General features: G+C 31.6%; 1 protein-coding gene across 2 annotated transcripts in view; it reads left to right on the forward strand.

Annotated features, from left to right (window-relative positions):
• LOC143243836 (histone-arginine methyltransferase CARMER-like) overlaps nucleotides 1-14,107 on the forward strand; it is a 47,813-nt gene extending 33,706 nt beyond the window's left edge. For both annotated transcript variants that reach the window (XM_076487527.1, XM_076487528.1), the window contains exons 9-14: nucleotides 2,561-2,736; nucleotides 3,769-3,906; nucleotides 5,431-5,609; nucleotides 6,326-6,439; nucleotides 9,590-9,705; nucleotides 10,846-14,107. In XM_076487527.1, coding sequence (XP_076343642.1) covers nucleotides 2,561-2,736; nucleotides 3,769-3,906; nucleotides 5,431-5,609; nucleotides 6,326-6,439; nucleotides 9,590-9,705; nucleotides 10,846-10,980 — 858 coding nt within the window. In that variant the 3' untranslated portion in view covers nucleotides 10,981-14,107. The remainder of the gene's footprint in view (nucleotides 1-2,560; nucleotides 2,737-3,768; nucleotides 3,907-5,430; nucleotides 5,610-6,325; nucleotides 6,440-9,589; nucleotides 9,706-10,845) is intronic.
• Nucleotides 14,108-14,342: the final 235 nt, after the last annotated feature.

A 14,342-nucleotide genomic window follows, 5' to 3' on the forward strand; every position in this document is an offset into this window, starting at 1 on the left:
GGGAGTTGGACATAATCTGTTGAAGCTTTTATAATTCTCCCATCATTCCAAGGGAGATTACTCAGAATAATTTCCACCAAACATGTATGCCTTGGTGGAAGCTGCACTAGACCAGCTGGCCTTCCTTTACCTATCTCTTGGAGCACAGTCCTGTCCTTGTTATCCTACCATCTGTTGAGGAGTCTTTGAAGACAGTAATTAACATACTATCAGGGCAGTTGTCCTTACACTTCCTAAAACCTTGACACTTTTTCACAATATTTTTGTTTGTGATGGAAATATAATTTCCAATAAGCACAGAAGACTCAGAAATGAGTCTGGGATATATTGCAAATATCCTACTCTTGTCAGCTTCATAGTCTTTCAGAAGACCCACACCTATGCCTGCCAAGTCAGATGTCCATCACCAGTTCCAAGATTGTGTTAGACAAATTTTGAATGTAGAACGTACCCCTCATCTCCTTGTGATTTTTGCAGACCAATTGCCAAGAAGTTTCTGATATATAGGTCACTTTCCAAGCTATCTTTGTGCTCCCACTTTTAAGAATGATTCAAAGTTATGCAACTGTGGGAACATTTGTGTTTTTTTTTGTTGTTTTACTATTGTTTACGTGATCCTCTTTAAAGTTTTTATTTTCTGTGCTCAGTTGTAATGCACATCATTAGCTCTGGATTGTATACAAGGTTAGAAGTACTCTAATTTATCTTAGTTCCTTGAAGGCTCTTAAATTGCTTAACATCAATTCTTGCCCAGTTCTCTTGGATATTAAAAAAAATTAGACCATTTTTGTTATCTCTCTCCATACTGTTTTCTCTGAATTTCTTGCTGTATTGGAATTCAAAACTTTAGTGAATGTGCTTGTTGTTAATGTAGAAAAAACCATTGATGAGGCCTTACCTATTTCATACTTGTATTTCATGCCTATTATCAAGACAAGTCCTCACACTAGTTGGTAGATAATTTGAAAATGGACAACATCATAATAATTCTTTTCATGTAAAGCCTTTATTTTCTGATTGGCTATCTAGTTTACATAGTTATTGAGGACGGGAAGTTGTTGTTATAAGACTGGAAGTCATTCTTGCAAGACGGGAAGTTGTCTTTGTAAGACTTTGCATTGGTACAGTTTTCTTATACATCATATTCTCATAAAGGAACTGATTTGCCAACATGTGACCTTTATCACACTTGATACACAACTGCCTATGTTTTACTTTTGTGTAGTTGCTATGACATTGAATGATGGTGCCATCTTAGGTGTGTTTACTTGCTGTGTCCTGTTGGTATTGGACAGTGTCACTTCTTTTAGGTTTTTGCAGGCCTAAAGCTTTTATAAGCATATCTAATTTTTTACCCATTTATAATTTTAAAAAGTTAACTTCATATATCTTATCTATTTTACTTTATACTATTTGACATCTTTATGGTTGGTATTAAAGTAAAAACAAAATACTTTATTCTTTAGTACAGATATTTATGCTACAAAATACAAAGCAACCAACCAGTAGTAACAGTTGAGATTGTTTTGTTAGTTAACAATAAGCAGTTAACAGTTTGTGCTGAACTTCATGGAAGTTGAATTAATAATTTCAGTTAGCCTTAATGTTTTATAAAACAGTTTACAGTAAGGGTTAAATTGTATCCATCTTAAGTAACCTGTTGGGTGTTGTGTAATCACTTATGTTTTTGTAACATTTAATCTGTATCATTGAATGTCATTTGAAATGTGTTTTTATATGCTTGTGAAATTAATGTCTTAGTAACTGGACATCATTGAATGCCATTTAAAACATTTGTGTATGCTTCTGACATTAATGTCTTGGTAAGTAGAGATCATTGAATGCCATTTAAAATGTGTTTATATATGCTTCTGATATTGTCTTGGTAAATAGAGATCATTGAATGCCATTTAAAATGTCTTTATATATGCTTCTGAAATCATTGGATCTAATTTAAGACATTAATATATGCTTTTGATTTTGTCTTGGTAACTAGAGATTATTGAATGTTATTTAAAATGTATTTATAGATCATCTGACATTAATGTCTTGGTCACTAGACATCATTGAATGCCATTTAAAATGTGTGTATTCTGAAGCTTTATCAGTGAAATATAACTGTTTTCATATGTTTGAAACTCACATATGTAAAAACTTAAGATCTTCATGTTCAGTCTGTAATTTGTGTGTTTTATTCATTAAACCTGTACTGATTTGTCAAATATTAGTATTTGTAAGATTGCCGATACCTGGGAATTTAATAGACACATAACTCTTGAAATGCAGTTATTAGCATGTTTGTCTTTTTTGTTGAACTCTGGAAATATTTATAATTTTTTTTCCACAATGAGGCTCACTACTGTTCTTGATGTGATATACACATATATATATGTTGTTCCTAAGTAAAAACTGTGCTTACAGAATTTGGAGTCAGTTAAAACAATACATTGTTTTAATTTTCATGTGTGATGTTTCCAAGAGATATTTAGAAGTAGTTAATAATACTTGATATTAAACTTCTTCAGAATTATAGGACAAACAATTGTTTTGACGTTTCTAGGATACCTTCGACATTCGGATCTGTTTAGCTAAGTCACAAAGTTATACAGTGGATTTCCAGACTGCAACAGAGACTGACCTTCATAACATAGAAATACCTCTTAGTTTCCTTATCCTTCAGTGTGGAGAACTTCACGGCCTTGCCTTTTGGTTTGATGTGGCGTTTATTGGTTCTACGTGAGTATGTTCCCACTTAGTATCACATTAAGAACTTGCATGAGTGTGCTGTTTATGAAATGTTTTCATTATTTTTAAGAAACTACTTTTTTTACATAAAAAATTAGCCAAAGTTTAACATTAGTATATCATCATGATTGTTTAAATTTAAATATTTTAATTTTTATACACAATTTTATTTTTGTTTATAGAATTTATAATAGATAAATATTGTTTTCTTGAATCAAAACAAACGTGATCTGTTTGTACAGGTGTTAACTAAAAAATTAGAATATGACCTGTTTGTACAAGTGTTGACTAAAAAAGGTAAAACATGAGTGAAAACTTTCATATATAACAGTTTTATGTGACTTTAGCTGTGTGACCCTTACGCAGCAGTTTTAAGTGACTTTATCTGTGTGACCCGTACGTAAGAGTTTTAAGTGACTTTATCTGTGTGACCCGTACGTAACAGTTTTAAGTGACTTTATCCGTGTGACCCATACGTAACAGTTTTAAGTGACTTTATCTGTGTGACCCATACGTAACAGTTTTAAGTGAACTTATTTATGTGACCCGTACGTAACAGTTTTAAGTGACTTTAGTTATATGACCCGTACGTAACAGTTTTAAGTGACTTTACTTGTGTGACCCTTACATAACAGTTTTAAGTAACTTTAGTTATGTGGCCTTTAGGTAACAGTTTTAAAGGACTCTTTTTCACTTCCAGTTCAGTAGTACTTGTGAGATCTTTCACATTATAAATTGAGTTTTGGTGCTCACAGTTGGTGAAGCACATCTATAACCCACTGTGTATCTTTGTAATGAAATACCAACAGAAACAGTTGTCTTGTGCCTTATTATTATTATGGTAAGAAGTTCCATAGAGAGATAGAATCCAAACTACTGGTGTAGTTATGAGCTCATTGAAGGTTGAGACAGTTTTTGTTTAATGAATATTTAATAAACCTGTTTGTGATGTTTTTTAATGTTAATAGTAACATAACCGTTACTTGTTTCTCAAGTGTATACCATTAAGGCTTTATTTTTCAGACAAACAGTATGGTTATCTACATCACCGACACAACCTCTGACACACTGGTACCAGGTTCGATGTTTAGTTGATTCACCATTAATCGTACAGAGAGGCCAGGTTGTGACAGGGAAAGTCATTCTCAATGCAAATGCAAGGTAAACCTTATAGTTTTACTTTATTACTTGATTCTGTGATCAGGAAACTTCTTACATTGAAACTTCTAAAAAATATTCTGGTTTTATTGGCCAAAGAGAAAGAAATGCTATACCAAGAGAGTAGAATGGAAAGTGGCTTTTAATGTACTTGACAAAAAGGCACTTCTGATGGGAGGGTATTCAGTAAAAATGATATCCTATATAAATATTTCAAAGGTTTGTTTATCTTTTGTTAATGGTATTTCTTTAACTTTTGTTCCACATCTTTGTTTACTTGATATTCTTATGTTTCTGTTATTTCTTGTTGAGGTTTTTATATTCTTATTTACATGTGATGGTTGCTTTATCTGTTCATTAAATATAGTTATTAGATTTCTACTAGTTTCATAAATTTATGTTGACTCACAGTTTGTGCAGTTAATTTTAGACTTGTAGATCCTTCTGTGTGTAATCTTCACAATTATAAGGTTTATTGGGTAAATTCTTTGTTCCATATTTTATATATGAACTATTTTCTCCTGCTTCCTACATATAATTCCTATAATTTGGCTATAATTTTATCTTTATTACTTTGTGTAGTTTCTGCTTTAAATGATCTGTCAATTTATTTCGTAAAGTACATTTCAGTTTTCTTTAAAACTTTATAAATACTTTTCCAAAAGAAAACCACTAAAGGATATCTCCTTTATCTTAACTGAATGCTCTCTGTGACCTGTTTAAACAATATAAAAGTTTGTCCACATTCTTTGTTTTACCAACAGAGGTGTCTTTGGTGAAGAAGTGAAGAGTTTTGGTTTTAGGTTGCTTGAGACAAGTGGATGTTCTTTTTCAGAAGTTTCAAGGTTTACCTCATTCATCCTTCAAATAAAAATTTTACATTAGTTTTAAATATTTACAAACTGTTTCTTTAAGAAGTGTTCATAAAATAATTTAAGTTTTCTTTATATTTTGAGGAAAATACAGTTTTTTCTACGATAAAGAATTGTTAATCCCTTAAGAACATGGGATTGACTCTGAATATCAGAGAGGGGTAGAATATTCAAATTTTAAGGTGTGGTGAGTGAGAAGAGGGACAGTAAATCCCTTTCTGAGTGATAGGTTGATGTCAACTGGCTACTTTTACTCTAGTTAGTAGTTTATATTAGGGATAGTAGCAGATGGCTTTGGTTGTTTTGATGTAGTTATAAAGGCCTGGCATGGCCAGGTGGTTAGGGTGCTTGACTCACAATCTGAGGGTTTGAATCCTTTCCATACAAATGTGCATGCTCTTTCAGCCATGGGGGCATTCAATCCCAGTATTCCCTGGTAAATGAGTGGCCCAAGAGTTGGTGATGGGTGGTGATGACAAGCTGCCTTCCCTCTTGTCTTATGCCACTAAGTTATGGATGGCTAGTGCAGATAGTCCTTGTGTACTTTTGCACAAAATTAAAAAACAAACAAACAATTAAAAGTGCTGAAGTTATAGGGTGTGTTTAATTATTAGTTTTCCACTTGTGTATTATTTAATGTTTTCTTTGATACCAGGCAGAGCTACGATGTTGACATAGAATTACAAGTTGAAGGAACGAGTGCCTGCAGCCACAATTCCTTAGATCTTAAGAACCCATTTTTTCGATATACTGGTCAACCACCTCAGCCTCCTCCTGGGTTCAACGAGACATCTCCGAGTGAAAGCTACTGGCAAACACTGGACGCTCAAACTGGTAGGTGTACCTATTGCTGCTGTTCTTTGGTTGTAAAGTATGCAGAGATTTAGATAAGATAGTGAAGTAATTAAAACACTTGGATAGGGACTTGCAGTTCTGAGAATGTTAAAACATGTGAAACCTCTATTTATTCTTAAAGAATATTTCACTGATCATGACAGTATATTGTTTAATTCAGTCACATACACATTTCTTAGGTATTGTTTCAGAATAGAATAATTCCAGAAATAAATAAATAGTTGTTGTAATTTGTAGAACAGAGGTTTACAACAGAACTATTACTTGTGCTTCTTACATATTTATAGCATAATTTTGACAGAATTATGTTTCTAACTTTTATGAGAATTATTTTTTCTTGCTAATTCTGATGAGTTATTCTACAAAATGTGGAAATTAATAACACTTTTTCAGTTTGTGAAAACACTTGTTATAGAAGCATTGAAATGAGTATGTTAATAATCAAAGAAGGTCCTTCAGAAAGACTGACATTTGTATTTAGAATGTGTAGATAGTACAGTTTAATACATAATAATAAATAAGAACAAAGTCTAAACTAACATCAGGGCAACACTTGAGTGATTGATTGAAAACTGTTGGAAAATTTTAGGTTTTATAATTGTCCTCTTGAGTTTGATGTAGAATGTTTGTGATTTAACATGTGTTGTTGGTACAGGATACCACTTTTAAACAAAAGTCAATGTTTGTGATTCTAGCCACAAATAATAGTAACCTGTTGGTAAACGGCATTGCGTTAATGAATGGCAACACTCTAATGGACATGCAGACCGCACAACTAGGTGTTCATCACTCAAATCTAATTTCTTTAGGTAAGTACAATAGGTATTAGTATGGGCTGTGTGTGACTTAGTGGTTAGTGCATCTGGACTGTTAATCTGAGGATTCTTGGTTTATGTCTCATTACTCCAATATTTGGAGATGCGTATACTATAAGAGTGACAGAATATTAAATTAGTCAAACAATACATGTTGGTGGGAACTATTAATTAGCCACCTTTCTTCTAATCTGTCAGTTCAGAATTAGGCTTGACTTCATGAAAGTAATTTTTATATTATTTCATGCAAAATTATTTTAGTGAGCTGTTTTTTACGATGTCCTTATACTCATATTTGTTAAAGAAAATTTGAAGAAGTAAAATAACTGAAAGGTATGCAATGTCTTGGTAAGTGTTGCATGTCTCAAGAGTGATATCAATGTTATGTTGCATGTTCTTATCCAAGTTATCAATAAACCTGTTTTTAACATTGATAGTTTAACATATTTTACTGTTAATTGCATCGGCTGAATGTGTGACACCTGGTTTATAAGTGAAGGGACTGTACTTGAGTAAAAAACTATACATGAACAAAAACTGGTCAGTTTGCAATCATTCTAATTTTTGACCCACGTTTTCACTTATTACGATCTCTCAGTAGAAGAACAGTGCTGTTAAAACTACTTTTCAATGATCATATTGTTAAACTAAACCTCACAATGATCACGTTGCTAAAACTGTATCTTACAATAATCATGTTAAAATTGTATCTTACAATGATGTTGTTAAAACTGTACCTCACAATGATCTTGTTGAAACTGTACCTCACAATGATTGTCTTGTTGAAACTGTAACTCTCAGTAGAAGAACAGTGCTGTTAAAACTACTTTACAATGATCATGCTGCTAAACCTGTATCTTACAATGATCTTGTTAAAACTGTACCTCACAATGATCTTGTTAAAACTGTACCTCACAACGATGGTCTGGTTGAAACTGTACCTCACGATGATCGTGTTGTCGAAACTTTACTTCACGATGATCGTTTTGTTGAAACTGTACCTCATGATTGTATTGTCGAAAGTGTACCCTACGATGGTCGTGTTGTTGAAACGGTACCCCACGATGATTGTGTTGTTTAAATGGTATCTCACAATGATCATTTGGAAGTTTAAACAGAGAAGTGAATTAAGAATGGTGTTCAGTCAGAGTTGGCTGGAGGAAGTAAGTATGACAAGATAATTAGAAATTCAAGTAATATTTTGATGAATGTATTTTGCTTAACCCTGTGCAATATTTAAGATTCTGTAAAAAAATAATAAAGTATTTATGGTATAATTAATTTTTATAGCCTGAATGGTGATTTTCTTGTGTGTGAAAAACTGTAATCCTGATATTGTGAAATGTGCATATTATATTCAGTTACTTGTGTAATTGTTTGCCTTAAAACCAAATTAGCTATTACATACTAGCTTTTAAATTTCATACCATCATATGCCAGTACCTTCTTGTAAAGTAATGTTTAATTTTTAAAGTTTTAACTTTAGTAAATTAACATCAGTTTTGTATATTAATTTTCCATATTTCATATTTATATTTTTTAATGTTTTGGAATTGATTCTGACTGATTTAGAAGAAATATTGTGAACTAGAATAATCCAGTATGAATACTTGCTGGAAAATTAAACTGACAGAAACCTATTTTCCTTAAATAATTTATCCAAATAATCATTGTAAACTAATACAACTCCAAAGGGAAATATGGTATGTTGAATTTTATTGTTATTTGCAATGTTTTATCAATGTCTGAGTTCTTCCTACTTCCAGTGATGACTTCAACATACTTTTGAGAACCTAAATTTTAAATCCTGGGTGTCATCATTTTTAGTGTCTTTCCCTTTTTGACATCCAACTATCGACAGTGGACATTGCGTTGATGGGAAAACATCACTCAAATCATTTTTGTGGTTTTCTTATTGAAACCATCATTTATTCTTCCTGATAGGACAGTCAAACTGCTTGTAGAAAAGGTTCTCATTTTAAACTTATAATGAATTAGATTACTTATTAATTATTACACACTAATACAAAAAATGTACTTTTGTTTTGACTTCCTATTAACCTTGGTTTACCTAAGTCAGATAGTTCTTTGACATAATGTTAGATGATATTCAAGAGCTTAATGCTGTTGATTATTTTAGACTCCTACGAAAAGTGGGGTCTAATAGGCCCCAGAGCAACTTGAAAGGTTATTAATATTAGGCTAATAATTTTGTATTTAAATGAAATTGCCATTTAAATCCATTAATAAATGGATTAACAAGATTCCCACTGTCCCTATCTACTATCTAGCAAAACCACAGCCAGGGGAACGGGCTTGGAGAAATCAGGACTAGAAACATCTTTTCGTAGGAGTGTTAACATCCACAAGCAGTTGACTGTTCTTTATTTCTTTGGTTATTTTCCTTTGTTAGATGATGGTCCTCTCTTATACTCAATTAGTTGTATTATTTTTATATGCAGAGGGCATTAATTATTTGATTCTTCATGACAATAAACTCTTCTGGTCCGATTTTGAACCTGATGCTGTTACACACATCATTACTTTTATCTTAATATAATTTTCAGTCCTCCTTGATTTTCCCCTTGTAATTTCAGGGTTTGTGTTGTCTCAGATTCATTATGGGTTCTTTTCCTACACCAGACGTAATGATATTTCTACTGAAATAAGGACCTCTAGTGTTGTGTTTTGTATTTTAGAGTCTGACCTGTTTCAAAAAAGTTGTTCCTTGTTAAAATGTTAGAATGTAGTTTTGTAGTTTTATATCTTCCTTAACGATGGATGCATCATTCTTTTCTACAGTCAGAGAATATAATTTAACTTGAAATGTCTTGATCTCATCAAGTATGTCCATTGGTTTTATGAAAATCTGTGTTAATGTAACAAGCAAAGTGCCATTGTGAGGTAGTAAAGTTTTAGTTTTAACAGTATCCTAAGGAGATAGTTGTGGTATTTGTATAGAGAAATTAAAAGAAAGAATGAACATAGTTATTAATTGGTGTGGTTTTAGTGAAAAATGTAACTGGTCATGTAATTATGTCATCATTTCATTTTATTTTAACTTTTTTTATAACTTTCATAATAGCTGAGTAAAAAAAAAAAACTTTTGAATAAGACATACAAAAAGATACGACTTTGTTTCAGGCTCTTTGCCAAGTCCTGGAACATTAAATTCAAGCAAGACAGGATCATCTCGGGTTCAAGCCAGTGTTCCCACCAGTTCTATAGGTGGTGGTATCTCGCCTTCACTTTTTAACCAGGTTGGTTTTCTTACATCTTTCTTATTTAGTATTGTTAAAGTATTGTTTTTAGTTTATTTGGGGTTACAGTGCCCAATGCATGTTCTTTGGGTCACAGAATCAAGCCCCATCTCCAAGCATGCTGGCCCCATATCCTATGTTGTAATGTGACAGTAAATTCCATTTTTCTTTCTCATTAAAAGAGTACCTCAAGAGCTAGTAGTTGGCACTGACTGTCTATCTGCTATTTATTCTATTGTTTCAATGTTAGGGACAGCTAGCACCTATAGCCCTTGTGTATAATTAGGGACAGCTAGCGCATGCAGCCTGTGTGTAGATTTGCAAGAAATTCAATGAACCAATCAAATTACCATCGTGGCTACTAAATATTGAAAGTTAGCTGTTTTAGTTGTTTTATGAAGTGATAAGTTCAGAAATGTACTTACGGGTGGTTCTTTATTAACTGAGTGTTCATATGGTAAACATGACAAGGTGTTAATCAACAAGTCTAATAAAACTCTCTTGTCTATTACATATCTGTAAAACTTCCTGAATACAATCTTCTATTTTTATATCATAGCTGTTTTTGTTTCTCTCCTCTGACATGAAAAGACAATAACTCTGACATCAAATTCATAATACCATGTTGAACTGCACTATGTATAAGTTTGTCTCATGCAAACTTTGACCCCAGCCTGTACATATAGAGTTATTAGCACATATAATGTAGCCGTGTTTTAATGTTGCTAGTACCAGCTATACAAGATTTTCTTTAGTGAGTTCACCCTGAATCAGAAGTACATCATTCTGTCAATATATATATGTATTGTTTTCAGAATTTTATATATATCCACATTGATATGGGATAAAACATTAGTTATTCTTATAGTATAAATATTCTTATTAAAGTTTGCATTATAAACTATTATTTGTTGTGCTTTGTAAAAGTACATTAACTGCATTGGTGGTTGTTATTTATTTTTTTCTAATTACCTGAAACTAATTAATAACAGTCTAGATACATATTTAATTAATGACAACAATATAAGTATGTAATTATAACATAATACACCTAAAATCATAAGTAAATTCAACATATTTTTGGTATAAGTATGGTTATATAATTATTGTAAAACATCATTTGAACATTTGTATTTACAGACGCAGCAACAGGTGGTGCTAGGGAATACTTCCCACTTCCCAGTTAATAATAGTCTGATGATTGGTGACTACGTTACACCTGGAAACATTGTCATGCCAGGAAACAACAGAACAAACACTTCTTATAAGAATTGATGTCTCTGGCATTTTTTTTTTTAACTTCCTTTGAACTTTCTTACCAAGGACACTTTGGTGAGGGATTTCAAGGAAGGGTTATCTTGAAGAAAGTGGTTGTTGTGTGAGAGATTCTTGTGAGGCCCACAAAAGTTGCTATTTAAAGTCGTATTATTTTTGTTTTACTTTACACAAATTGATAAAATTCAATCTTGGCTGTACATGTGCTTGTTGAAGTTCCTTCTTAATGTAATTGTAGGAAAGTACTTGCCAGCTGTGAAACAAGACTTATTAAATAAGTTTAGTGATGAGATATTATCATTAACTCAGTAAACAGGTGTAGGATATTGGCTGAAAATGTTTTTGGTAATAGTATTTAGTAGTATATGGATGTGAGAAGGTTCTCAGATAATCCATCCTGTTGCAGAGGATGTTAGATAGAATCAGTTTCATTATATATTGTGTTAAGTAATTAATAAACATGTCCTTGTGTTCAATTTATTGAACTATTTTTACCAACTTACATCCTTGGTTTTCTATGTCGTTTTTTTTACATGTCCAATAAACATTTGTGTATACTGTTTTAAAGCTATTGTTTTGTACGGAAGACAGATTCTGATTGTTTGAAATTTAAGTTTTCACAAATGACGATTCGAATCGAGTACCTTTAACAAAACATTTTGTTGAGATTCCTAAAATGGTTAAGAGGAGTCATGTTTCCCAGACTTGATACTTTAAGTACATTAATCACAGTAAGATGTTTCTACTAATGATTTATTATGTACCCTACATCTATTCTTACTTACCACTTCTGATGAACTGTTTTTATTTGATTTTTTTTTACGGTTCACTCTACAGTGTGAAAAATATTACTCGTAGTAGAGTAAACTTCTGTGTTTTATTTAATGATTTTACTCAAAAATTAAAACAGATATGACTATTTACAAAACATTCATTAGCTGGAGTAATACGACATTTGAAAAATCCAACTTGTGTGTCAGAAATAACTGATCATTTTACTGAGTAAACTCTGAAGAACTTCTAAATAAAAGGTCTTGTAGTATAATGTAGGCAGCCATTTTACCATTTTTACACAGTTACATGAGACATAATGTTTTAATACACTATGTCATTACCATGGGTTTTTGAGATATCAAAATTCAATGACAAGTTCAAATTACAAAATGTAGGTTATTTTTTCTGCAGTTAAAAATACATGGATTACTTATCTGTTTATCTATCAACATTAAGATGGCATTTCTATAGCCTCACACCAACACCAAATGCAAGAAATTTGTCATGAGTTGAAAACCCATCAGAAGATCTGAGATTATATACAGTATCTGTGATAACTTCTATATTCCACATGGTTTCTGAAATGTAATCTCTCCTTTAACTATGTTTTTAACTGGTGCTACTAAACAGCTGCAAGTGTTAAAATGGCCTTTTGGTGTTAGGTGTTAAATTTGGTAGAAATGTAATAATAAAGTAAGCTCTTTAATTGCTTAAGAGTCAGACCTGTTACAACATATTTTGTGAATTTCTTTCCTTGGTAATAAATTCTTAACATTTGAAATATTCAAAGTAAAACATTTCTAGTTTTGTGATTTCATAACAACCATCTCAGTGGTTTAAACTTCATCTTATATATTCACTCTTCATGACGTTATAAAACAACTAAATCTCATAGTGTAGAGAAAGGTTCGTGTAAAAACGTGTTTACCGTTAATATAGATTCCAAACTGACATTTTCTGTCATTATTATTTTTATGAATTATTGTACAGTATAAAACTACAGCTGTTAATTCAAAACCGACTTTCTGTGTTTGAAATATTTCGTAATTCAATGAAAACAAACAATAACCAACTTTACATCATCTAAAGTATAAAAGTATTAGCTATTGGTCTAAGTAAAAGTAAAGCACGTGACTGACACATTAGTAGAGACCTATGACAGATGGCAGCAGGTCCACTACTGTGGCTTAAACTTACATGACTATTTTGAATCCGATGTTGAGAAAGTTAATATATATATCTAATATAGTAGTAGATTAATTAAAATTAAACCAGGTAGCCATGATTTAATAAGTAATAAGATCTGGTTTGTTAATTAACTTTAACGTTACCAAATGAAAAAACTCACAAATAAAATTAATTTTATAAAATTTGGAAGACGTTTGAGAAAATGTGCTAAAAACTGTTAGAGTAATACTTTTCCAATAGATCTCTAACATCTGTTTCATTCATTTTAGTATGAAGAATCAGTTGTAAATGATTTGTTAATTTTGTTTCAAATTACTGTTTGTTTAGTATAAAGTTGTGTGTGAAATACAAACCACCGTTTTCAAAGTTACTTTGGTTGTGTCATATTCACTGATTGTTGACCGAGGTTCATGATAAAGGCAGACGTTTATTTCACAGAACAAATCAACAACAATAATTCTGTATGTGATTTTAATGTTTAAATATCATTTGGATGACATAGTATGACGTTTAAAAAACCCCAGGTACCTGAACACCTAGAGAAATAATGACATATAATTTTGTCGCGGTATGGCTTTGACAGTTTTGTAAATAAAATCTTTAACTGGCACAAAATAACGTTCTGTCCAAACAATGAAATCTGCAGCAGAAATTTACCAAGTTTTCAGATCCAGTTTATGTAGAAGTACTTAATGTCTGTATGTACAGAAACGTTTTATGTATCTGTCTACATAAGTTATACAATATGTAGTAATAAAACTATCCGGAAGAATTGAGAAAGGCTTAAGGTCTTTATTCAAATAAAAAAATATAAATTCACATAATAAACCCTTTTATAAAAAATATGTAGATGATTTTTGAACAAGTTGATAAGATGACAGTGTCACCATTTAAATTAACAACTGCACCATATGACAGTGTGGGAATCTTTTATTTGATGTTTCTCTAATTGTGAGATCTGGTTTAACTGGTTAATAGACAGAGATCCACTTAAATATATGTATGGTTTAGAAAGCTTCAGCCTGGTATGTAGAAAGATATTAAATGTAGTTATTTTTGAAGTTTTTTTAAAGTATAGTTTTTGTATGTTATGTTTCTGTGTGATGTAAAATATTGTGTCATAAAAATCATCGTAAACGACCCGTGTAGTTTGTGAACCAATTAAGTTGTTATTGTCTTTTGAGTCTTTCTTTTGTGTGGGGAACTCGGTATAAAATACAAAAACAAACAAAAGAACTCATGATCAGATTTATTTAGTTAATTAATTTCTCTCAATTTATTGTCCTATAATCTTGTATTATAATGGGATAATACACTTGTTTTTATGTGATGAGGTCACGTGATTAATTTATCTATTCGCTCATTTAGAGGAGAGAAGACGTTACGCTCTATCTCGCGAA

This window comes from Tachypleus tridentatus, chromosome 2, assembly GCF_004210375.1.
Source record: "Tachypleus tridentatus isolate NWPU-2018 chromosome 2, ASM421037v1, whole genome shotgun sequence".
NCBI lineage: Eukaryota > Metazoa > Arthropoda > Merostomata > Xiphosura > Limulidae > Tachypleus > Tachypleus tridentatus.